This window comes from Natrix helvetica (genome assembly GCF_964273705.1).
Source record: "Natrix helvetica genome assembly, chromosome: 5".
NCBI lineage: Eukaryota > Metazoa > Chordata > Lepidosauria > Squamata > Natricidae > Natrix > Natrix helvetica.
The window spans coordinates 41,718,982-41,745,775 of NC_138551.1; the positions used below are offsets into that span (position 1 = coordinate 41,718,982).

The 26,794-nt window shown below is 37.1% G+C and overlaps 1 protein-coding gene and 1 long non-coding RNA gene across 3 annotated transcripts; one reads left to right on the forward strand and one right to left on the reverse strand.

Annotated features, from left to right (window-relative positions):
* Positions 1 to 174: 174 nt before the first annotated feature.
* PPP1R7 (protein phosphatase 1 regulatory subunit 7) lies at positions 175 to 19,748 on the forward strand. Of its 2 annotated transcripts, XM_081953495.1 has the most exons (10): positions 175 to 316; positions 3,386 to 3,508; positions 11,002 to 11,057; positions 12,956 to 13,021; positions 13,799 to 13,929; positions 14,920 to 15,082; positions 15,826 to 15,942; positions 16,629 to 16,733; positions 17,939 to 18,025; positions 19,350 to 19,748. In XM_081953495.1, exons 1-10 carry the CDS (start codon positions 244 to 246, stop codon positions 19,524 to 19,526), a joined length of 1,098 nt encoding a protein of 365 aa, XP_081809621.1. In that variant the 5' UTR covers positions 175 to 243; the 3' UTR covers positions 19,527 to 19,748. The 2 variants fall into 2 exon arrangements, with proteins under 2 accessions (XP_081809621.1, XP_081809622.1); XM_081953496.1 differs by lacking the exon at positions 15,826 to 15,942.
* Positions 19,749 to 21,813: 2,065 nt separating this feature from the next.
* On the reverse strand, positions 21,814 to 24,666 carry LOC309393612. The gene is made up of 3 exons (XR_014175620.1): positions 24,629 to 24,666; positions 23,453 to 23,637; positions 21,814 to 22,223 (listed from the first exon to the last, which is right to left on the reverse strand). It is a non-coding gene; the product is annotated as an uncharacterized lncRNA (long non-coding RNA).
* Positions 24,667 to 26,794: the final 2,128 nt, after the last annotated feature.

Consider the following 26,794-nt stretch of genomic DNA (forward strand, 5'->3'; position numbering starts at 1 on the left):
ACACAAACACACGGCTTTCCTGAAATTCTTCTGCATGTTTCATTGGCAAGTTAACGTCTCTGAGGGGAAATAAACTACATTTCCCAGGAAGCTACGGGGCTAGACGCAGGCGCATAATGTCTCATTGGTGCCTCTGCGGCGAAGCTGATTCTGTGATTGGCTGGAGGAGATCCCGAACCCGTTCTTCATTGGCTGTCCCAGTGCCATGTCCGATGCCGGAAGGAGGGGGGAGCGCGAAGCGTTATGGCGACGGCGGCGACGACAACGACGACAGCAGAGCCAGAGAGTGGGGAGGGCGCTCAAGAGATGATGGAGGGTGAGAGGCCGGATTGTAACGCGCGATGTCCGAATCTAGGCTAGCGTTGGCTCGGTTCCGTTCAGCGACTATAGAGAAATAGGGGACGTTGTGGTTTGAGGCTGCTGGCCTTAATGTGGGAGATGCCGAAGTATTGGCGGGGCATCTATTTAGGGGGTGGTCAGCACAGCGGGCAGTGGGGGAAGCTTTTCGGGCGAGGGATATTGTGAGAAAAAGCTGGGGCTGTTTCCCGGAGTCAAAATTGCTGTAGTAGGGTCTCATAATCCCCATCTCCACCCTACTTCATCAATTAAATCAGCTATTTTTACTCTCCTGCAAATTGCCAGGTCTCGCCTTTACTGGCATGGCATGCAAAGCAAACGCACGTTGTCATTTGTGAGCTGATGATGCTGGAATAAGACAATAATTTTGAGTAAGAAGTGTTTTTATAAACCCTGCCTTACAGCAGCTCGGATGTCATCACTGAGTCGGTGCAGGAGTTCTTGACGTTGACGATTTAATCTGCCACTGACTCATCAAACTTCATTTAAATCCCACCTTTTATTCACATCAAGAGTTCAGGACTTCCATATTGTTCACTCATGCTTTAAATTTCACTCATGCTTTAAATTCAGCGATTTCCTGCTAAGTGTTATCGTGAAGAGAGAAAGGGTTATATCAATGACAGCAGTGTGGGATGAACTTGCAACATGAATTATTGTTATAAATTTACTATCCTGAGAGTGGTAATCTCACTGCCTGCTGTGGTTGTGAGTAGAGTTTGTAGCAACCTATTCTAAATTTATCCACAGCAAAAGGGTTTTATTTGCATCTTTCAGGAGGTACATCTAACTACAGAAATGGGAATCATGGCTTTGTGTTGCAGGTTTTATTTTGTTGCTGCTTACAGAGCAACAGAATAGTTTTATGAAAACTATTTTTACACAACCTGTTTTTATTATTCACATTGTAGCTTCCAAAAATTTGAAGGAAGGTGTGACATATCAGTAAGGAGACCATCCCCTACCTCCTGTTGGATGCTTCGTAGACATCAGTGATAATAAACCGAAAGTACATCACATTACGGTTCATATAATATAAAAATTTTATAAAGTCAGTTATTACCCATTTTCTTATAAAATGAGAGATGATGCTGACAGAACAGTTAAAAATGACCATATATTTAGCAAAAAAAATAGTAATTGAGGAATCTTGTCTGGCAACTTCTCCTTAAAGAGAGGAATTTAAATATTTTCCAAGTAAGTTCATCTAAATTACTTTCTGTGCCAGAAGTGTATATAAGTTTAAATGGTTTGCATGGGGCTCATATGGAAAAGTGTACTTTGAGTAGCAATACATAATATGTGGAACAGTATTAAAATCTTAGGCATAATGAGAGTACTACCACAGATGCAGATAGAATGAAAACTGAAGAAGAATGGAGCTCTATAGTCTTATAAAGATTTCCAACATCAAGTGAATGGTTTACCATTCTTGAGTTTGGTTATTGACATTGCCAGGGTACTACCTGTCATTGTTGAACTAAGGTTAAGTTATCAATCTGATTGATACTTCATACTGAAAAAGAAGTTATCAAAGAAGATGAAAATATTCTTGACTGGCCTGACAAGATTTTTGTTCCATGCTTTTTACTTGTATCTGAATTCAGTACATTAATAAACTATACCAGAACTGTAGTAGCTCATTCACTGTAGATCAATTCTTGAGCATCTGGTAATAAGAATTCAAAACCCAAATCTTGGGCCAAGAACCGAGATGAATATATATTGATCTAGGAGGGGAAAACCCTAAGAAAACAGACAAATAATCTCTTTGAAGATATTTAGGATATAAAGTGTATGATTTAAAGTTATCTTAATAACTTTGCACATTTAATGCCATTACCTAACGTTCCCTGTGACATTCTATGGAAGCAAACATAGGATTTTAAAGAATCGAAATAGGAAGAGTATTGATGTCTTTGAACTTTGGTGGTTGGGGAAAACTCCCGAGAATATTGTATATGGCCAAGAAAAAAAACCAATGCACAAATCAGCCCAGAGTTCTCACTCGAGGCACAAATAATTAGGCTCAATTATCCTATTTTGAATACATTATATGAAGACCCAACTGTCTGAAAAAGGCTATAGTTCTACAAAGGGTGAAAGGAAAGGGAGGAAGAAGATGACCAGCAGCAAAGTGCATGGTCTTAGTAACTGTGGCTATAAGTGCACCATTGGGAAACTTGAAAGAACAAATTAGAGAGATTCATCACTAAGAGCTGAAAACAACTTGATGGTACATAGTCAATGAACTGCTTGAATATTCCTACTTGTAAGAAAAAAAACCAAATTGACTGTGTGCCATGACAAAGGATTTTTTCATATTTTAGCACAGTAAGCCAAGATGTGACATCCAAATGCATATTCATATGCAGAAACAAACACTATATCTTAAATATATAGTTATATTCTGTGATCCTAACTAGAGTGTGCATAATTATACATATATGTAATGGACAGTACACATGTAGCAAAATAATTTATAACTCCCAAGTGTTTGTACAATAGTTTTATTAGTGTTTAATTCATCACAAAGTTATTGTATTTGTTGCAGAAACCCTATCATGGTTACCCCTCTGAAAAGTTATCAGATGTAACCTACTCTGGCTTTCATAGTATATGCAAGTTAGTTTTTGCCATAACTTGGATATGTTGCATGTTTAGCATTCCATTTAGCTGGGGGGGGGGGGTTTAGATCTTGTTACTTGGGAGTAAATCTACCTTGAAAAGGAGGGGGGGGCTTACTAAAATACTCATGCCTCTTCCTGAAACTCCAGTCTTATTAGTTCATCTTTAGAGTGTTAGCTCTGTTAAATTGTTGTAGGAAAGATACAACATGTGTCATAACAGATTTATTTACACATAAATATTTACAAGGTTTCTTTTAATCCATAAAAGCATATGTCCTAATAATTGTTTTTCTGAAGGATGCTACAATATTCTTTGTAAGTTATATAGTATCAGTTTTGTTCTCTGTTATTATACTTTATTCATTCTAAAATAAACAATTATATTTTCCTTTCTATAGTTGATAAAAGAATTGAATCAGAAGAATCTGGAGATGATGAAGGGAAGAAACACGCAGTTTGCATAGTAACAGACCTCAGTCAACAAAGTCTAAGAGAAGAGCAGAATGGAGAGAATTTAACAAGTAAGCTACTATTTGGAGTATGCCCTTAGTAGCATATAATATGACTGATGTACAATTGAAGATTTACCAACGCCCATCTCTTTGAATAGTAGAATGCAATTGAATATGTTTAATGTTACACTTTCCCACTGCATATAATTAATGTTTTTACATATTCAGTGTTTATTCATTGCATATTTTTAATTCTATTATAGCTCTTGGAAACACTGAGAAATTGTCCTCTTGCACTTTGTAAGTGAAAAGGAGGTGTATAAATTAATATTGCAAAGATTCCTGGCTATAATTTTTATGAGGAGTTTTTTCTATATTTCTATATTTTATATTCCCTTGCCTTTGAATAATAAAAGGTGGTAAGATTCAAATTTTCTCCGGTTCTTAAAAATATTGTTTTATAGTTACAGTGCAAATACATGTAGATATGTTTAACATGAAAAAATACTTTATTTTATTTTTATTTTACTTACTGGGTTTGAGGGCTGCCCAGACTGTTTTTGCTTAAAAAAATAATATGCTTCGCTTTGTGGTATAAGTGAAGATGGTATATGGGGAAATTAGAGTTTCTAATAATAAAAATGATTATTTAATCAAACTTTTATTCAGATTCACCCTTAATTGAAATATATTATTGAAAAGCATATTAAAGAGTAAACATTTTTAAGAAGATCAAGGAGCAAAATAAGTAGGTGATTGTTTTATCCCACTTTTCTTTGTCTCAGTCCTGGTCTCTCTTTTTTCTCTTAGTATCCTTTTCTCTGTATTCCATTTCCATTATCCCACATTCCTCTAGCATGTCACTCAGTGCTGTCCTAAGTTCTAATGGTTGCTGAAGGGCTGGTCACTAAGCAAAGACTATCTCTAACTGGTGATGCAGTGTTTAGAATGCAGTATTGCAAGCTAATTCTTCTGACTGCCAACTATTTGATTCGAAGCGTCTCAAGGTTGATGCAGCCTTCCATTCTTACAAGTTTGGTGTAAAATGAGGACCCAGATTGTTGGGAAAAACATGCTAATACTTTAAACCATTTAGAGTGGTCTGTAAAGCTCAATGAAGCAGTATATAAGTTTAAGTGCTATTGCTATATTCACACATTCCATTCAGTTGTAATTGTGCCTGTACTTACTAGTTTTCCCTGAATTACTGCTTTTGACATAAGAAAAGCATATCCATCATGGCTAGCAATAAAATAATCCTTAGTGTAAGTCATAGTTATTAACAGAATACAGTGGAGCTCAATGTTCAAGTGACAAAGAGAACACAAAATAGTGGAAGTGGAAAGAACAAATTAATGGGAAACGTATAAGGATATAAAAAGTGATTTCTACATTACAAATATACAAAGGATATTTTATTGCTTAGCTAACACTGATGACTCTAAATAGATGACAGCACCTAAGTAACTGTGAGCTCACAAAGCTAAGCCGTATCAGTCCTTGTTAATTCTTGAGTAGAAGGCTGACTGGAAATCCAGGCCTATAGGTTAGACTGGGAAGATTAAAATAACATTCTGGAAGACAAAAATGGCAAACCGTTTCATATTGTTGCCAAGAAAACTACATGGATATGTCCATGAAGTCTTTAAAACTCTAGATTTAGCTAAGGTATTTGATATATAAGTGGGGAGTCCACGGGAAAGAGTCACAGAAGCCACTTGTGTGACTTTGGGCCAGAAATACTGTCTCAGCCCAACATGTCATTTGAGTATAACTGGTTTATAGTCCCTGATTGTATGTTTCTGTTTTAAAATGTCCTTTACAAAGGAAGCTATTTGAAAAAAAAAAGTTCTATTTCTGGTCACTGCTTATCGGTCAAACAAATTGGGGATTTAGAGATAAAAGAATCTTTTCATAAAGAACAAAATAACTCTTTGCTGCTGCTTCAAAATTTTTTTTTAAAGAACATAGCCTGTGTGCCAGGGGTTAAATGCTACCAGTTCGGTTTGGTTCGCCTGAACTGGTAGTAAAAAAAATGCTTTAAAAAGTTTTTTTAAAATGTTCCCACAATTAGCTGTGAGACAATCAGCTGTCAGAACTTTTTTTTCTTTTTAAAGCATTTTTAAACTAAATGACCATTAGATGGGAGCAAAGAGATTTTCACCTTAGACTTTTTCAGCAGCTTTATCCCAGGCATATAGAAGATGTTGGATAAAAGATGGATAAAAAGGATATTTAATAATAATAATAATAATAATAATAATAATAATAATAATAATAATAATAATAATAATAATAATAATAATAATAATAATAATAATAATAATAATAAAAAAATAATAATGGGATTTTCGTATACAAACAGACAAAATACTAGCGCATAACACACCAGACATCACACTGATTGAGAAAAATAAGGTTACAATCATAGACATCGCAATACCAGGTGATAGCCGAGTCGTGAAGAAGGAACATGAAAAAGTCGCGAAATACCAGGACTTAAAAATTGAAATTCAACCATTATGGCACAAACCAGCAGTGGTAATTCCAGTGGTAATTGGCACACTGGGTGCTATTCCAAAAGCACTGGAATTACATTTAAAACAGTGAAAACTTGACAAAATCACCATCAGTCAAATGCAAAAAGCTGCACTGCTTGGATCTGCACGTATATTACGAAAATACGTTACGATGTCCTAGGCCCCTGGGTGGGGCCCGACTAGTAATCAATGCCAAATCCGGCGAAACAACTGGCCGCTGTGATACAATCGTATTATAATAATAATAATAATAATAATAATAATAATAATAATAATAATAATAATAATAATAATAATAATAATAATAATAATAATACCATGTTTCTCTGGAAATATGACATGTCCTGATAATAAGGCCATGCCATATTTTTCAGGTGGGCAAAAATATAAGCCCTCCCCCGAAAATAAGTCCCCTGGACAACACCCCCCCCCCTCCGGCCAGGCAGACCGCTGCTCACCAAACTAGCGGTATTCCGAAGGTGCCAAGCTTCGGGAACCGGAGGGTGGGGTGGGGACAAAGGCGATTGCGTTGCTCAGCACCTTCGGGATACCTTCAGGTTGGTGAGCGGCACTGTGCCCAGTTGGAGATGGGGGTTGCTAGGTGGCTTCTCTTTTGCGAGCGGGCTCCTAAAGAGCCAGGCACAGCCTCAGGGGCGAATGGCTGTGTTGCGCTGTCGCTCTATGGTTGTACATTCTGGGAGTACGCTCTGCTGGCAGCCGGCCCACAACCATAGAGCATATGCCCAGAGCAGCCACTGCCGGAAGACTCGGTTTGGAAGCCGCCAAAAAAACCATGCTGGGATGGCGACAGCTGCAGCGGAGGTGCTCTGGCTCTGCAGGGAGAGCTGGGCCAGGGAACCATGAGAGCGGGAGTAGAAAAGCCGCTTGCTCAAACCCCCCCTCTCCAGCCATGCAGAGCGCCATTCACTGGCATTTCGAAGGCTTGGCAATACCCCTAGGTCAGTGAATGGTGCTGTGCCCGGCTGGAAAGGTGGTTTGCCGGGTGGCAGCTCGTGAGTGTGGTTGCTTCATGGCTGTGCCTGAGGCTGTGCCTGGCTCTTTGGGAGCCCCCTCGCAAGAGAACAGCCGCCCGGCAACCCCAAAACAATTAGCCCTCCCCGATAATAAGGCCCAAGCCATATTTTGTGGGTCAAAAGAAAATAAAACCCTGTCTTATTTTTGGGGAAACACTATTATTATTATTATTATTATTATTATTATTATTATTATTATTATTATTATTATTATTATTATTATTATTATTATTACAGGAAGGTAGGCCTCTTTCCTTCCCTCCCATTTCTGATCCTCCTCCTTACCACCAACAGGAAGGTAGGCCTCTTCCCCCACCCCCTCCATTTCGGATCTTTCCTTTCTACAATCAAACAAGAAGGTAGGCCTCTTTCCTGCCGTGGCTGGCCCTGGACAGCTATCTGGTACGGTTCCTACAGTTATGATATTATCGTCCTTGAACCGGTAGTGACTTAGCACTGAGAACCAACCCAGGCACCTACCATCACTAATGATGAGGAGAAACCAACAAAATTCCACTTTGGATCGGTCATCGCCCGGGTCAACAGGGACCATGTCAGATGCTATGGCTCCTGGACATCTGTCGCAAAAGGGTCTACACTGCTCAGTTGTTACTGCCAGGGAACTAGGCCATGCAACTGCAAAGCGACTGGAACCAAAGCGCAAAACATGGACAACCGAAGTAAATCGACAAATCCTCAAATATTACTATCAGGCAGAACCAACAGCCAGGGGATTTAAAAAAAGAAATATGCAAAAATGGAAAACAGTTCTAACAACAAATGGGGAGAACATTGGTGAAGTCAACATCAGACGAGTAATCTCCCAAGGGGATTCACTTTCACCACTACTGTTCAACATTGCATTAATTCCACTGACAATAATCCTACGAAACACGAAACTGGGATACCAAATCTCAAGCCAACATGGCAAGATAAACCATCTACTATACATGGATGACTTAAAAATGTATGTGAAAAGCCCCACTGAACTTAAATCAATACTCAACACAGTTCAACTGTTCAGCAGTGACATCAAAATGAACTTTGGGCTTAAAAAATGTGCTATATTATCCATGCAGCAAGGAAAAATGGAAAAAACAGAAGGAATAGAACTGGGAAATTGAAATATAGTAAAAGCATTAGCAAAGGATGATGGTTACAAGTACCTAGGCATATTGGAAGCAGATAACATCTTGAATGGAAAAGTCAGAGTCAACGCAAAAGGAATACATCAGGAGGGTCCGCAAAATATTAAAATCAAAGCTGAATGCTGGAAACATAATTAAAGCCATTAATACATGGGCAGTTCTAGTGATACACTACTCAGCTGGAATCATCAACTGGACTCTGGCTGAACTGGAAAACACACAAACTTTTGAATATGTACCACGCTTTACAATCCACGAAGTGACATTGACAGGTTGTACCTGCCAACAAAAATAGGAGGCAGGGGGCTAGTGCAAATCCATCAAACTTTAGAAGAAGAAAAACAAAGTTTTGAGTGATTGTGTGAACCAAAGTACAGAAAGATTGCTGCAGGCTGTGAAAATGGAGAACAGCATAAAAACAACAGAAACAAAGGCGGAATATAAGGAAAAACAGCTGGATGACAGATTAAATAGATGGAAAACCAAAGCTTTGCATGCACAGCACTTGAAAAACATTGAAGGAAAATGTGATGACAACTTGACATGGACATGGCTTAAGATGGGAACTATCAAGAAAGAAACGGAAGGATAATACTGGCTGCCATGAAAGCAAAGATACAAAATCTGCTGACAACCTGAACTGCCGACTTTGCAATAACAAAGTTGAAACTGCTTCACGTTTAATATGTGAATGCAGCAACATTGCACATACTGATTACAAAGCTAGACATGACCGAGTTGCTAAATTAATCCATTAATCCATAATTAATCATTATGTAAAAAATATGATTTACCTGTATCCAGAAAGTCAGAACATAAAGTGGAAAAAGTTATCGAAAATGAGAAGGTGAAGATCTTGTGGGACTTTCGAATACAAACGGATCGTCATAACACGCCAGATATCACGGTTGCAGAGGGCCGAAGTGTACAGTTTATTGATATCACTGTTCCTGGAGATGCCAGAGTTGAAGAAAAAAAACTAGAAAAAATAACAAAATATCGCGACCTGGCCATCGAAACTACACGGCTATGGATGAAGCATGTAAGAGTTATTACCCATTGTCATCGGGGGACTTGGCACCATGTCCAAGAATTTTACAAGATACATCAACAAATTACAGCTTCCTCCCACCCACCACTGGCAGAGAGAGATAAATTATGTTAAGTACTTTGGATCTACATGGACAGTGCTAGTGTTTTATGTTTTGTGATGTTATTGTGTATTATTTATTTTGTACAGCTTTTGTAAACTGACTAGCTTTCTTTTTTCATTAAAGTGGCATAAAAACAGTGATAATGAATACGTTAACCTAACAAATAACCCTATGAATATAAGCCCTAATGACACGAAGCAGAAGAAATTTTTGATGGTATATAGTAGAAGAATGAGATGGAAGTAGAAATTACGCCACATATATATACATGCACATATATACTTATATCTTTATTTTATTGCTAGCTAGTAAGTAAAAGTCACAAAGTTTCAAAAAATGATATTGAAAAAAACCAGACAGTTGACAAATGAAAAAACATGGAAAGGAATGTAAAGCATACAGTTTAAAAGAGGAGACTTTTTAGTGTTCAATAAATATCTGCAGGTTGGTTTTTTGGCAGAATACGTAATCAAATACATGAAAATAGGTAATTATAGGTCAATCTCGCTTAACAACTGATTGCATAGTGACCATTCTAAGTTACAATCGACGCACCCACCCCGCAAAGTTATTTCCAAGCCAGTTCCAGAATTCCAATGGCTGCACACACCTCCGTAACATGACCATATTTTGGACATTTGGCGACTGCCTCACTTTTATGGCTGATTGAAACACTCCATAGTCACATGACTGCGGTTTACACCAGATTTTGCTGCTTCTGGCCAAAGCCACCCATAAGAATACATTGATTCGCTTCACAAATGCCACCCCAAAAATTGTAAAATCTGGTCCCATTATGTGGGTTCCTCAATTTAGGACTATCTTGACTTAAGACAGAAATTCTGGGCTTCGTTGCAGTTGTAATTTGAGGGCTTCCTGTAAACTAATAACTTGCTGATGAATAAACTCTTTCTTCCATTGGGCATGGTGATCAAACCCATAGCTCTTCTACTATTGGGTTTTTGTTTTTTATGATTATGTTCTGTGAATCAGTGTGTAGTTGCATGTTGCTCGTTCACTGATAACCCAGGAATTTGAACAATACAGGCTTACTGCTTTGTAATGCTTAGCACTGTTGTATTTTGCTCAAAAAAATATGTAACAGCAAATCCACCCAGCTGCCAAATAAGAGCATGCCTGAATTGTTTAACAGAAAGCCCTGACTTTATCTTCACTCAGGCACATTGAGAAAGAGAGAATTTGTAAGGATCTTTTTGATTCCAGAAGAGAAAAGCTTTCTTCAAATTGCTGGCAATATTTAACCCAGGAAGAACATCTGTGCCATATCAATCCTTTCCAGGAGAACATTTTTTTTTTACCACACTGCAAAACTGAGACAATAACCAGAATGCAAGTGTAATTTAAAATGTCTGATATTTTTTGCTTGCTTGGATAGCTGTTAAGTAATTTGAGTTAGTTCTTGCTTCCTAATTGAATTCAATATTAGGTCATGTACATTTTCCACAAGTGCATTGGTATTTCTTCCCCTATATTTGGTTTTAGCAAAAGTGATCATTAGCTGAGAAGGGCTTATATGACTTTTGCATTATAACAGTAAAATATAAATCCATTAGCTTTTCTTTTGCCCTAAGGCCTAATTTCTCTTGGAGAAGAGCTCACTTTGCAAATTGGCTTTTGGTTGGAGAATACCATGGGTTTACGCAGAATGTGCTTGCTGTTTTACAGGTGATTCAGAGATTCCAGTGGATATGGAAACTATTAGCCTGGATCCAGAGGCCGAGGTATTTGTAAATGTCACTTTCATACAGAAGCACACAGCTGCACACAACCGGTTTATGTGAAAAGCTTTGGAGATACATCTCTGAAATTTAGGCAAAGAATAATTCCCGAGTTGTTATTTTTTAAATTGCTTTGCATATAATTTTTATTAAGGAGTTTGATTACAGTACTAAAAACTAACACAAGCTAAGCTTGATGAAAAAAGAATAGTAAAAAGGAATAAAAATACAAGAAAGAAAAATGAGAAAAGAAATATATAAAACAATGACTTCCAATCTTCACTACAAGTATAGACAAATTAAGTAACTCTTCATCCCTCTAAAATTACACACATTTACCTCTTCATCCCACATCTCATCCTTTCTCTATAAGAAAATCCATAAAATATCACTTTTTCAATTCTAGTGTCAGCAAAAAGGTAATTCTGCAAATAAATATCTTATTTTAATCTTGATCATGTAAACCAGCTTCATATTCCTTTCTTTTACATCTAATAGTCTTAACTTTTGGTGTATTCCAATATTAATATTTAATTGCTCTTTAATTCTTCTTTATTCCATCCCGCTTCATCAAGGATTTAACAACCCTCTTTTGTTAGTTCCAATGAGAAAACATTTTCTTGGTTTGTCATTTCCCTTTAAATTTTTAAAACTTTAGCCAGTTTCTTTTGTATACCGCATCAAAAAAGCATCCTTTTCTAAATTATTGTCTTGATCTGTCATTTTCAGTTCCAGTTTCAGTACTTTCTCTGTTTTGTCAGAAAAAAGTTGCTCCATATCTGTCATTCCCACATTGATATCTGGTTTTATTCTTTAAAGATTTCCTTTATTATTTCCAATGTTATGACATTTTGTGCAATTTTGTAAGTCCTAGTTAACTAACACTGAACAGTTCTGATAATATCAACATTTTTATTCAATCCTCCTTCTCCCTTCACAGCTTCTTTAGGCTTCTCTGAAGCAGTCAGTCACATTTTATGGCCACTAAATATGTTGTTGTATTATAAGAATTGAGAGTTCCATAATGGCTTAATTAAATGGGAGGTTGAGAATACATGCAGCTAAAGATTTTAATGCCGTAAGACACAATGAATTTGTTTGAATTCATGAAGGAGAAGGGAATCACTGCTTGGCAGCTTTGCTTGCATATTTTGCATCAGGCATGAAAAATAATGCCCTTCACTGTCCATTTTATACAGAACATTTTTGTGTGCTGTTTCTATACTTCTGAAAGACATTTTGATGGTTTCTGTGGGAACAGAAGCTGGATCAGGAGGAAAAGTTATGCAGAATTACTAAGCAAATAACTTCTTTACATCTTACTTTTACCACTTCAGGAGCCAAGGGAATAATTTATTCATGGTAATATTGTGTAACAGCGGTGACAGGATTGTAAATAAATAATAAAAAGAAAAAATGGACAGAGTGTGACAATAGGCAATGAGCCTGATGGATTAGGACATAATGATTTCTCCGTTTAAAATAAAATTGCAATTAATATCTATATATTTCTGTTCCTTTAAGAAATTTGGTAGAAACTTCTCAAATGGGAAAGAGAGCAAAATAAAGATTTTGAAATGCATTTGCATGTACTATTAACTCTTCTTTAAATGCTGAAAAACTGGGAATTCACAACGAATGTTCTTTGTTTAGATTAAACATCTATGCATCCTGAATAGTACATGAATTACAATTAACAAGGATGAATGAATTATTTCTTGTGGAAGACTTTTAGCTGCAAATATCCTCATTGCTATGTAATAAATGTATTTCTTGTGTCTATGCTGTCAATACATTTGTTTTGAGTAAATTCCTTGAAATGTACATTGGTAAGTCTCTGTATCTTCCTGATTTATAAATACATTTGATTTTCCATTTTTCCATTATTTTTTGCACTTTAGGATGTTGATCTGAATCATTTCCGGATTGGCAAAATAGAAGGGTTTGAGGTGCTCAAGAAAGTGAAGGTGAGATGCTTGTGGTACCTATCTCATCACAAGCATGATATACTGTTGTTCATTGGTCTTTATGACCGTTCATTGAATTACGTATATTGTTCTACTTGGTGGTCATAGTCTAATGCTGTAGTTGTTGTGAGAAAAGGACATCAAAACAAAACAATAAGGCAACTAGGAATCTCAAGCCAAAGTCCAGGATCCCAAATGACCATTTGCAGACTGGCACTGGATGGAAATGATGGCTAATCAGGCTGGGTATCACCAACTGAGACTTGCCATGGTTTAAACTACTTATTGTGCCCCCCCCCCTTTTTTTTTTTTTTTTTTGCTTTTTAAAGATACAGGTAGTCCTCGACTTACAACAGTTCAGTTAGTGACTGCTCAAAGTTACAATGGCACTGAAAAAAGTGACTTAAGACATTTTTCACAGTTAAAACCTTTTGCAGATCCCCATACCAGGGTCATGTGACCACTTTTTGCAGCCTTTTGAATCTGGGAAGCCAGATTCACTTAACAACTAGGTTACTGCCTTATCAACTGCAGTGATTCACTTAACAAGTGTGACAAGATAGGTCGTAAAATGGGGCAAAACTCACTTAACAAATTCCCACTTAACAACATAAATGTTGGGCTCAATTATGGTCATAAGTCAAGGACTACCTATATTTGAAAGTTGTAGAATTTTAAAACTAGAACTCTGGCTTAGACTGTCCTCCATGTGAATCTTGGTGGAAGAATCTTTAAGTATAATTGTTCTTTTTTTTTGTATTTCTTCCTTCTCTTTAGACACTTTGTCTCCGGCAGAACTTGATTAAGTGCATTGAGAATCTGGAACAGCTGCAAACTCTCAAAGAGTTGGATCTTTATGACAATCAGATTCGTGAGATTGAGAACTTGGAAGCCTTGACAGGTCTTGAGTAAGTATCTTGATAAACAGTGGGTCCCTATCTGAGTGGTTGATGGGAAACTGGCTGGTTCATTTCATAAAGGTTGCCAAATTGTTTTTATTTTTTAAAAAATCTTGGTTGATTTATTTATTGGTCTTCATGCAAACTGGTTATTTACTAAAAAAAATGCACCAAGAGAAAAGTGTACTACTTTAAGAGAATGGTGTAGGTTTGGAGAAACGAAGCATCTTTACCTAGTACCAACTGAGAGAAAGTCAGACAAATAAAGAATCATGGTTGAGATGACCCCTCTCCCTCTCAATTCTTCTCTCTCATTCTGCTTTATTTGTTACAGGATCCAGTCTGGGTCCGTCACCAGAACCAGATGTTTAATCTTGTAGGCTTTTTGGACTCGTGTTGGAGCCCATCCTCAGGGAACTTCTCTCTCACCAGAATGTTATATTTATTGGTTAGATTTCCTGGTGCTTTTTCAATGTCTACCTTGTCAATTATTGTTTTTTTAAAAAAAAATTATAGCCAGAAAATGGCGGGGAAAATGCATTCATGTGCATATTGGTTCTTCATAGGAAAATGGTCAGGATAAAATGGAGGTGGGGCACATGAGAAAGAATGCAGAAACATATGACAGAAGAAGGACATACATTCAGTTTCACAGCTACTAAGATTGTTGGCTGAGCAGGTGCAAAATTGGCCAGGGAAATGATTGAAACAGGCTCCTTGTCAGGCAACAGGATTGCTGATTTGCTTATAAGGTACTTAGGAACCAAGGACTTAGCAGCACAAGGAAACAGCAGCCAATGGCCAGCTATCAACACAGCAATCAACCAATAGGAAGCCACACCATTCCAGTAAAGAGAAATTCCCTGATGATGGGCTCCAGCATGAGTCCAAAAGCTTGGAAGGCTAAACCTCTGGTCCCAGTGACCATCTCAGATTGTATCCTATGATAGAAGCTATCTGGTTTTGTTTTTTGAAATTATTTTCTTTGTTTCCTATTAGGATATTAGATATTTCATTTAATATTTTACGACATATTGAAGGCTTGGATCAGCTCATTCAGTTAAAGAAACTTTTCCTAGTCAACAACAAAATCAACAAAATTGAGAACCTAAGCAACTTACAACAGTTGCAGATGTTAGAACTAGGATCTAATCGAATCAGGGTAAGATTTGTTTCTCTCTAAACACCACAAGAGTCAGCTAATATCCAGGCAATGCTTTCAAAATAAATCTGAATTGGAATATTAAGAGCAGACTCCGTATCATGTTAATTGTACACAACGAAATGATGAAAATCCTAGGGGTAAAATGACAACAATTTGTAGAACGTTTTCAGCTGCAGATATTTGTTTATATAGCATGATTTTACTTTCCTTTTAGGAAAAGTGCTTTTTTCTATAAGTAATGGATTGATATGAACTGTGCTGCTAGAAATAACAACAATGAAAATCTTAGAAAGCAAATTCTATAAAGATTCAATGCAAAAAATATCAGCAAATTTTTATGAAGTGTCTTTATGAGGAAAACTTAAAAAATACAGACTTTGAAATGTGAAGGCTGCTATTTTCCACCCTTTTCCCATAGCTTCCTTCCTTGCTATGTCCCTTTAATTGGCTGATAGAAAGTACAAATAGTCTATCATATCGCATGACGCTGTTCAGTTTTGAATAATCTCAGAAATATAAGCATGTAATGAATGATGAAAAGGACAAGTATGGCAAGATGGGTTTGCTAGCTATACTGCAATGTTATTTACTGGTTAATATATTGGAGGTTATTTCTTTATTTGTAAAATTTATTATCCACCCATCTCACCACACTGTAACTGGGTGGCTTAACAACATTAAAAGATAAAACAGGTTAGTGATGTGAAACTGGAATCTTGTTCAATATGGCTGTTTTATAGGCAATTCAGAATATTGATACACTGACTAACCTGGATAGCCTATTTCTGGGGAAGAACAAAATCACTAAGTTGCAGAACCTGGATGCATTGACAAACTTGACAGTGCTTAGCATACAGGTACCAGTCCTGTGCTTTCTATTTTGATTGTCCTTGTATGATTTAATTTATTTGCCTTTCCTGTCTGCATAATTTCTAACTAAAATGAAATGACAAATGCTGTTATCACTTTGAATTTAAATATTTATTTTTTAGACCTTCGTTAAATTATCATTGAAATTGTATGTTTTTTCTTTCACATACAGAATAGCTATATTTTTTCCCCAAAAATACAGCTATTATGCCATTGAATAGCCTGTTAAAGTATGTACTTAATTTTCCTCCAAAATGCCAGTGGAGAATACGATTTCCTAGAACCTGAAGAAGTTCAGTAAACCTTAAAAATGAGACAATATTGAAATGAAAATCATGTTTTTCTTTAATAGAATCATAAATGTGCTTTCTGGGAGTATAACTATTGCATTCCATCTGGCTAATTCAATGTTATAAAGTTGTGAATAGTTCTGACCAGACAAGATTTAACTTACTGGTAGTACTAGTCATCTAGTTTCTTTTGAAAGGCATAAATACAGTTTGGAATTGAACTAATGGGTTAAAGTATTAATGAAAATGACAAGAGCAAATTAATCTGTTTTGGGGCCAAAGTCTTTAGATATGTCGTCCAAGTGGGGGGGGGGGGGTTGGTTCTGAGACTACACCAGAATAATCCTTACATGGAATTAATTCAGATTTTATACCTATTCTAGAGCAATCGGTTAACAAAGATTGAAGGACTACAGAATCTGGTAAATCTGCGAGAACTGTACCTTAGCCATAATGGTATAGAGGTCATTGAGGGCCTGGAGAATAACGTAAGCTATTTTTTATTATTATTTAAGTTGGTACTACTCTTGAACATGGCTCTTCATAAAGAATGGATGGCCAATCTGAGTGGACAGGTTGCCTAGAAAATGACTAGCCCCTATGCAGCTGTTGTACTCCCTCAGGAAGAAAAGCATTAAAATAATTTAAGAAACTGAAGCAGGAATAGGGTATGTCAGGATATGAATGTGATCGCATATACTTTCTTCAGGGCTAGTTATTCTTATGAAATAAAAATTGTATGTTTAAGGGCATGTTGCCCAGCAAAAAAAATCAACATATAGGAGACAATAAAAAACATCCAGAATGCTAGAAGATGCTCTCCAATTTTCCTTCTGATAAGCTGTATTATTAACTGTACCCACAATCAGCCATTTTACAAGAGTACCTGCTACACGTTTTGAAAATTCCAAATGCATAAACAGACACCAGAACATTACTATATTCTATGAGAATGTATTATGACTAGTGTGTTGTACTAGAGGCTTTGTAAGAAGGGTTTGTTTTGTGGATGGACTTGAAGACGCTGTTAAGGAGGTAGTCTAGGGACAAAGGAGAGACAACAAGATCATTTGAAGCGGCAGAAGTTGCAGGTCTCATATGGATCTCTGTTTTTTTTCTTCTGGTTTAAATAATAAGAGTTAATGTGGTGTTTAAAAAGGATTAACATGCTTTCCTAGTATTTGTACACCTGAAAAATTGTAAAAAGAAAAATGTATTTTAAAATATTGTTGCATCTTATGTAAAGGTTTCTTAAGTTTAATCCTCTTCCCAAAGAACATCTTTGATTTGGTTTTCTGTGAATTAAATATATCTCTTATATCTCTTGGTTCCTTTATTATTCTTGCCTAGAGTCAATGTCATAAGGACATAAATATTTTAATCACATTTTGAACAATGAAGAAAAATAGAGAGAGTCCCAACTCATCTGTGTTATCTTAGTAAAATTATATCCAAACTGTCTTGTTACTTAGATTGGTTGATATCAGGAAGAAAAATGATTTGCTTTTTCTGTAGTTGGGTACCAACAATCAATATGTTTATTGTGAGGAAGACGACTAAGGGTCCAAATATGTAGCTGATGAACTCTATGTATGTTACTGAATGGCATGTCCTTTAACTTTTAATAATGTTCTATGCAAGGATACAAAATCATTGAGAAAACTAATGTCAGTTTTCTATGCATTTGTTTTAGAATAAACTTACAATGCTGGACATTGCAGCCAATAGGATCAAAAAGATTGAAAATATTACCCATCTAACAGAACTCCAGGAATTTTGGGTAAGTCTGCAGTCTTAAAACTGCATTAACTTTAGTCAACAACATCTTTCCCTGTTGTTTCTGTCAGCAGCAGACTGAGTAAACACTATGAAATGCTTCTCTCTGATAGTGGGATTCATTCCCCTATGTTTATGATGGGCTTTATATGGCTTCTTCATACTATTATAGCGGGTTGGTAGCTGCTTCAACACGAATCCTTCCATTGCTGTCTGATCACTTTGTGTGAAGTCCTTGCTCATATGGGACAAGCCCATACTATAATCTTTCATTTTTCTGTCCTGTAAAACTATGAAAGGTTGATGTTGATGTCAAAATGCAGACAAATTCCACCTGGCCACAAGATTCCTCAACTAGCTGGTTGAGTTTAAAACAGTATCCACATAGCAAGTAAAATACAAACATACAGAAACCTTCCACATCATAGTGCCATCTAAATATATTAGAACGATCACTCCCAAAATTTCTGATCATGTTTCCTTGGAATTCTGGAAGATCCCTATCATATCACAATAGACAACACTGGAATAAGCTTTTGTGTGCTTTTACAAATGGTAGGAAGAGTTGCAATCAAAGCCTTCTAACAAAGAGGAGGTTGCCATCATCTCCAGGACCTACATTATGTTGCCTTGTTTTTTGTGTTGCATCATGATTTATCTTTCTTGTATACAGATTTTAGAATAGGGATATCATTCTTTTAAATCCATATTGAATTTTTCATTTTCCAGTGTGAGTACATTGTGAACTCCTGACAGATAATAATTTTAAGGGATAATTCATGCTCACTGTTATTTCCTATCTACTATGAAAAATGGGCTTCAGAGCGTGCATGAGCTCCCACATTATGTAGATAAATAGTTAATGCACAGGACTCTGATTTCAGGACCTATCAGGCTAAGCTCAAGAATGTAGAACAGTTCTTTATTCGCTTACACATAGCAAGCAGCATCTTGCCAGAGCAAACCCTTACTACTCAAAGCCTAATGGATATACCATGGGAGATACTAGATAATGGCTATCCTTACCCACTTTTCTGTCTCCTAGTCAGCACTAGGCTGCACTGCCTCTTCTTACTCTCCTTTCTAGAATATGCTCCCTTCCTGGGAAATGGTCTTTTCACTGTTGTCCATCCCCCTAGCTCCCCTTCTAGGGGCACCATCACTCACATCACCAAATAATCAGTGATGAGGCAGAATAAGCTTCACCTTCTCAAGAGTTTTCTATTGCAGTAGAAGGAGCATGAGATAAAAATGACAGCTATGAACAGTTACTGACCCATGTTCTTAAAAAACTTCTAGCAATGTTTTATGTTCTCTATGCTTCTCAGATGAATGATAATCTCATTGAATGCTGGAGTGATTTGGATGAGCTGAAAGGAGCCAAGAAGTTGGAAACAGTCTATCTAGAGCGAAACCCTCTCCAGAAGGATCCCCAGTACCGTCGCAAAATCATGCTGGCTCTTCCATCTGTCCGGCAGATAGATGCTACCTTTGTCCGATTCTGAACCTTCCCTGGCCCTTTGCCTTTGCCTTTCTTCCTCTCAGCTTGTCACAACTGGGATTTTTATCCACATACTGTACCCTCTGTCTTCAGCCTGCTGACACTTACACAGCGAATGGCCAACCAGAAGCACTGATATCAGACCTTGCATACAATGTACACACTATTGTTGTTTTTGAATATTGTTGTTATGATTATTATTATTATTAAACCCTAACGTGTGAAATCTCCTGGTCATAATGGTGTCTGTCTGAATTAGGCAAACTATCAAATAATTGGTCCTCTAAATGTTTTCAGTTCTCTGACAGGCTGCTTAGAACTAAAATAGCCTCTGACAGGGGTTAATGTATTGAAACATATTACTTTTGTTTTGTTTTGTTTTCTTAAAATGAACATAGAAAACTTAGAATCATCCAGTGAACACAGAAGCAATCGGATGTATAGAGTAAATTGCATTATATTGCTGAGTTGTTTGCTTTCACCTATGTACATTTTCTCCACCATGTAATTGACTTGCTCTTTTCAGTGTACACATCCTTGTGTTTCTCACTATACAAAGATGTATATATTCAATATGCCCTTATTTACTTTTCTGATTGCCTGATCTGCAAAGCTTTATGCTTTTGACATGCTATTCTATACATTATTTCTGTTCTGCAAAAGATGGAAGAGCAAGCTTTATAATCAATATGAAATGAATTTCAAACACTAATTATTATTAAGACACAATCCTATAAATGATTGATTTGTTGCTAAACCAGTCAAGTAACTACAGGTGGTAGAATGGTATAAGTGAAATATAAATGTATTTGGGTGTCAACAGTTCCTGATAGGCAAAAAAAAACAAAAACCCAGTGTTGATTACAGGAGTATCTGAATTTTGCAGCCAAGGGTTGAAGCCATGGTTTGCTTTCACAGGGGCCCTTTAGGCTTGTCATTGCCTTGGAAAGATGCTGGCAGTAAAGGTGTATGATTCCCTCTTAAATATTCACATGATAAATCTGAATAAAACCACAAGTAGTCAAATTGTTTGCATTTTTTTTTCAAGTGTGCTGTATTGATGACTATTTCAGCTGAGCTTAGAAAAATTATATTTCTAAAGATCAAATGTATTAATTTCTGTTCTATAAATACTAATGTGGGATCAAAACAGATTTCAGAACAATTTGTCTAGATGACCAGAGATTTCAGTCAATAAATCTTTGCAATATTAGTATAGAGAGGCTGGAGATGATTTTTTTTTACACTTAAAGCCACTGCATTATCTTGTGACCTTGGATAGGCAATCTGGTGGCTTCTGGATGTATTGGGCTTACTGTTGTCATGCTAGTTAGGGATGACTGATATCTAGATCAATGTCACGTTTTACCAAATTTTTCTGGAATTCTATTGATTTATTTGAAGGTATGCCCCTTTAAAAATTGTCTTGAAATAAAGCATTCTTTGCTTTGGAGAATTATTAATTATAATATGCTGCTTATACCTTTAAGGGATATAATTGGGCTCCTTTTAAATGTTTTCCTGTTGTCTGAAGAGGAGATCTAGCCTTGTTGGCATTGCTTTGTAGTCCTCCAATGCCAGGCACTCCATCATTCTTCAGTTATGATCTCATAAATGATGGCATTAGAACTCTTACATCAGTAACAGAAGGTGAGGTTTTAACAACTCTATAGGATAGATCTATTTAGCTAGTTAAGGTGCAGTTTGCAATTTGAAACTAATATGTTTTGACCTGCCTTAGGCTTTTTGACAAGTTTTAGTCAAATCACCAATTTCTGCTCCAAATGTTTATCTTTATGTTAATGATCTATGCTTCTGAACATCAGACAGGCAAAAAGGTTCAGGAAATGCATTAAGATGATTTGATGATTTGTAATACTGTGCTATGTTTGAGCATTTTATATCTTGGTTTGGGAGCTTTGCATGCAAAGGGCCATTGACATCTCTCAGGCTTTGAATTGGGTTTACAATTTTGGGTGCTCCTTTGGCAAAAGGATTCCTTTGAAATACATAAAGGAAAATTAGGCAGTGTCAGAAATCCTGAGCCTTTTACATATTTTTCCTGACCAAGAGAATGTAGTCCTTTTATTTACTTATCTTTTAAATTTTAAATATGGTTTTCCCCTTCCCAAATGTCAGCAATATGATAATATTTTGCCTGAACATCTTTCTTGCTCTACATTTTACAACTCTCTTACAGTGGAGGCCTTCTTAAAAAGCATATGGAGAATTTAAATTTCCCATTACAATTCACAGCCATAAAATGATTTTAAATGATTCTGTTCTACTGATTAATGTAAAATTCATTCTTTAATTCTCACCATTTCACTGTGTTATTAATTTTCATTCACTTTTAACATCTCAGAAGCTGCTTTTTTAGTTGTGCACAAGTACAAGTAAGCATATATACGGTACATCTATATTCTAATCAGATTTCAGGAGAAATGCTTAGAGCAGCACTGATATGAGAAACTAGGAGAGTGATTAATGCAGTGCCCCCAAATAGGATGAATACAATAATAACTAAATGCAAACATTACATAAATCTGTACATGTAAATGAGAAATAGGATTATTACAATAATGATGAATAGAAATTCTACATTTTAGGTAGGAATACAACTTTGTGTTGAAACCAGGATGATCTCTGTAACCTCTTGTCCAGATGTTCTCAGTAGAAACTTAAAAACCTGATGCTTACCCTGTTTGGAAAGATTAATAATAAGTTGAATATTGTAATATTTAATTATATTTAATTACATTTTTATAGTTATTGAAGCTCAACAACTGCTTTATTAAAACTCTTAAGTGAGGTTCGCCCCTTTCTACAAAATTTTAATCTAATAATATATATATTAGGCATGAGGATATGGAGAGAGAGAGGCTAATCAGTGGCTTATCAGTATCTTCAGTTTTTACATTATTCTCATTTTTTTTCTCCCTACATCTTTTCTTTTACACAGCCGGAGGGGGAAATGGTTGAAGTGTGAAATCCCTCTCTCTTCTCCTCTTTTCCATGCATGCCTTCTTTCTTTATATATTTCCTTTAAGAAAAAAAAATGATAACGTGTCTGCTTACGTTTACGCATGGATCTGCAAATCCACACCTATCAAACAAAGGCAAGGTCTGCTAAAAGCTATTACACAGGGAAAGCTACTTGCAAGTTTGAGATTACCCCACCTTATGCATACAGAATTCTGCATTGAGATTACCCCACCTTATGCATACAGTCAGGTATTGACCAAAGCAGAATTCTGCTGGAGTGTATGTTGAACAATGTCAGAAAGGCATTGCCAATCAGTGGCATTTGCTGCCTTCTAAAGTAAAGACAAGTGAAGATAAAGGCAGGAAATAAGCAACATGATATACGGAACTTAGCATCCTTTGCATTTCCTTGGAGTGTCTCAAATTTGTCAGATGGACTTAGCTGATAATCATTCAACCCAGAGAAAGGGTACAGGTGCAATAAGCCCATCACAATACCAGGTAGTTTTGTAAACAACAAAAATGTTCGTTATATATGATTCATAATTTTCAGTGACACAATACAAAGAGGTGCATACAGAGCTGCTTCCTCATCTTGTATCTTATCCCCAATCCTATTTCCAAAAATTTTACATGACCCTCCCCCCTCTCTCTCTCTAGCTACAGATTTGTTGATATGTGGAAAACTGAAAGGCATTCTTCTAGTGTGTTTCTTACGCAATGTTCCTCTTTACTTAAACCAGTAATAGAATACTGGCCTCCATATGCGACAGTTGAAAAGTAATCATACCACAGTAAAATATTCCATTAGTATCTTTCACCCAAAGTTGCAAATGAGCCATTTTGTAACCTGCAAGAGACAGTAAAATACTTTCCAGGTGGTTTGCTAAAATAAAATAAAAAAATCCATAGCGGGAAATTTTGGGGAAATTCAGATCTGATTACCTCCACATCCAGATTGTGTGATTACCAACAGGTTGAATAGTTTTGAAAAGTTGTTTAATTAGCAACAGCTGTGCAATGCTTTTGCTGAGAGTAAGTATTTTAGTGTATATTTCTTTTGCGTACATTTGTTGTGTCAATCCCTCATTTCCCAACGTTTCTACTGTTGGGCTTTGGGGAGGAGTTATCTGGTTGGGAGAGGAAAAGGAAGAAAGAATTATTAAATTATCCCCCCACACACACACACACGCACACAAAAGAAATTGCAACATTACACAATTGCAAAATATTTTTCTTTACATTTCTCTGGACTGCCTATTTTGTAGATTTCTTCAGTTTTATATAAAACAGTCCCTGGCCTGCAACAAAGTGAATGGTGAAAGGAGGCAGGGAGCAAGAAGTGCTGGAAAATGAGGTTTGTGAGTCATGCCATGTGTTTTAGCATTTTTGAAATGGGACTGCGGACTTCCTGTGTGCTGTGCATTTCCAGGCTTGCAATAAGATTTTGTAAGAATTGACATTTGATAGATGGGATGGGAACCATCTTGGACTAATTGTTTGGTTTACATTTATATAATACCCTAGGACAGTGGTGGGCAACCTTTTTTTTCAACTGAGCCAAATCTCACCAAAACCACGATTGAAATTTATTTTGAGAGCCACATTTTTAAAACCGAAAATACATAGGATGGTACACTGTTTTTAGTTTCAATAAACTCTGGCATTTGAAGCACACAAGTCTTAAAGCTGTCAAGTTACAAGATTCTTGCACCCCTAACCCTTTAGAAAAAAAACCCCCAGGGGTCTTCAAACCTGACAGCTTGAAGACTTGTGGACTTCAACTCCCAGAATTCTGAGAATTGAAGTCCACCAAGGGCATCAATCATATTAGCCCAGGGATCTGCAAAATTGGCTCTTAAAACTGGTGGACTTCAATTCCCAGAATTCTGAGAATTGAAGTCCACCAGTCTTAAAACAGCCAACTTTGCAGACCCCTATGTTAGCCCAAAGCCTGGTGCTGGGCCTTGCTCCCCCATTGGTGGAGCCCCAAGAAGCGAGGAGGGAGAAAAAGAGACGGAGGCCAAGGAGCTTCCCCCCCCGCCCCCTCCCAGCAAAAATCTAACCAGGGAGCCAGGCAGTAGCAAATTAGCCAATCATGCGAGGAAAGCGAGGTCTGACCGGGTGGGCAGCGAAACTCCAGGGCTCTCTGTTCTAATTCCCCGTGAAAACTGTTGCCTCTGAAGCGTTTGCTCTACTGTTTGAACCTTTAAGCGTCCCTTTCCCTTTTTTCTTTTCAACCCACAATGATTAGGGAGGATCCTGAAGTCGGGCGGGGACGAGAAGCGAGGAGGCTCCGTTTCTTTTTCTGCCTCCTCGCTTCTCGTCCCCGCCCGACTTCAGGATCCTCCCTAATCATTGTGGGTTGAAAAGAAAAAAGGGAAAGGCACGCTTAAAGGTTCAAACAGTAGAGCAAACGCTTCAGAGGCAACAGTTTTCACGGGGAATTAGAACAGAGAGCCCTGGAGTTTCGCTGCCCACCCGGTCAGACCTCGCTTTCCTCCCGCCCGACTTCAGGATCCTCCCTAATCATTGTGGGTTTTGAAGTGCCCGAGAGGAGGGAGGGGAGCGGGCGCTTCAAAACAAGCGCCCCTTTCCTTTTTTTCTTTTCGATCCACAATGATTAGGGAGGATAATAATCCGGCACACAGAAGAGCCGCATTAAAATGTGTAAAGAGCCGCTCGTGAGCCGCGGCTTGCCGACCACTGCCCTAGGATAAATTATAATTGTTATAATTATAAAATATAATAATCCTTCTTTCTGCCTTGATGTATTGTATAAACCCAGATCAGGAGAAGACAATGTGTTATGAGGCACCAGACAATTGACTTAATTCAGTAAACTTTAGGAGAAGCTACATTGTGCTAATACAGTGTTTGTTAGAAGAGGCAGATATTCCTAAACATCTGTTAGAAGCCTCAGTGATGTCATGCATATCATGATATTATTGAACAAGTGGTACAAACGATCTCTGTGTTGATAACAATGCTCATGGCATTATTGGTTCATCTTTCTTCCCGGTGGACACCCGGGCAGAAACTCGTAAGTTCTTGGCACACGTACCGCTGTATAAAAGCTGGATTTAAAATATCCAATTGCTAAATAGTCTGCCTTCTGAAATGAAAATAGCATAGCAAGAATTAAGGCCCTTTAAAATATTCAACCTTAAACCTTAGATGAAGTATTTGGAAACTTTTCACCATACATCAACTGGATACGGAGTTTTTTTAACTGCTACTAAGAGAATTCAGTTAATGGAGCCCTAGCTCCCTCCTTCCATCATCTGGCAGAATTGTCTCTTGGAATCTTGAGAGAAATATTCCCATCTTGTACAAAATGATTCTGCCAGAACATTTAGATAGTTTGATCAAGGATACCCCTCCGTGATTGATGACTGTGAACCAGAAAACAGGCCCTGATATTATGGAATATGCTACGAGGATCCTAGAGAGTTGCTGATTTAACCGATTTTCCACCATGTCAACAATTTTTCCCTAAAAGGAAAAGTTGGTTTCTGGGTGGTAGTTATTCAATAGAACTGGAGTAAGAAATGGTTTCTTCAAGCGGAGGATCACTGCCTCTTTCAATGAACACAGCGCCTCATCCCTTCAGATTATGTCACTTCTGAATCCACCTGACCACACACACCCTTAGCTACTTGATGAGAGTCAGATGGGGCATAGATCCATTCCACAGTTGATTGAGATAGTAAAATAATATGCCTTATACACTTCACAAATTCCAGACACTCGAAAGAAACACCCCATTGCAAAATATTGCCTACTTATTGACATGACTGCCCGACTGACATCTAAACCCTGAGCAAATATGAGTAATGTGCGTAGCTTTCTGCAAAGAAACCACAAAAGCATCACAATCGGTTGTAATAATTTTATCCTCCCCTCCCTTCAAAACACATTTGAACAGAGTAAACAAGCAAGAATCTGAAGCTGCAACGAGAGAGGAACATTACAGATGTTTTGTTTTTCTTGTTACCTGTGTAGACCTGAATCTGATGTGTAGCAGTGCTCAGTTGTATTCAATTTTGATTTTGTGCTCTTGTCTTTCTAGGTGTCTTTACACTCACTTCAGCTCCTATAGCTCTTCTGAGAACCAGGGAGCTAATCAGGATTGGTGAGTTGAAAGGCAATCTCATTCTTAATTATCTCATCCAAAGTTATAGTTATTTATTTACTTTATTACATTCATATTCCACACATCTCTTTATCAAATGATTGAATCACCAGAGGTCAACTAAGCTCAAGATAGATGGAATTTCCCAGATG

What these genes read in the sequence shown, in the direction of transcription:
- PPP1R7 (XM_081953495.1), top strand. Translation starts at nt 244, where the DNA reads ATGGCGACGGCGGCGACGACAACGACGACAGCAGAGCCAGAGAGTGGG. An exon ending in GCCTGGATCCAGAGGCCGAG is followed by an intron (nt 11,058 to 12,955) that starts GTATTTGTAAAT and finishes TTTGCACTTTAG; the next exon opens with GATGTTGATCTGAATCATTT. An exon ending in GAAGCCTTGACAGGTCTTGA is followed by an intron (nt 13,930 to 14,919) that starts GTAAGTATCTTG and finishes GTTTCCTATTAG; the next exon opens with GATATTAGATATTTCATTTA.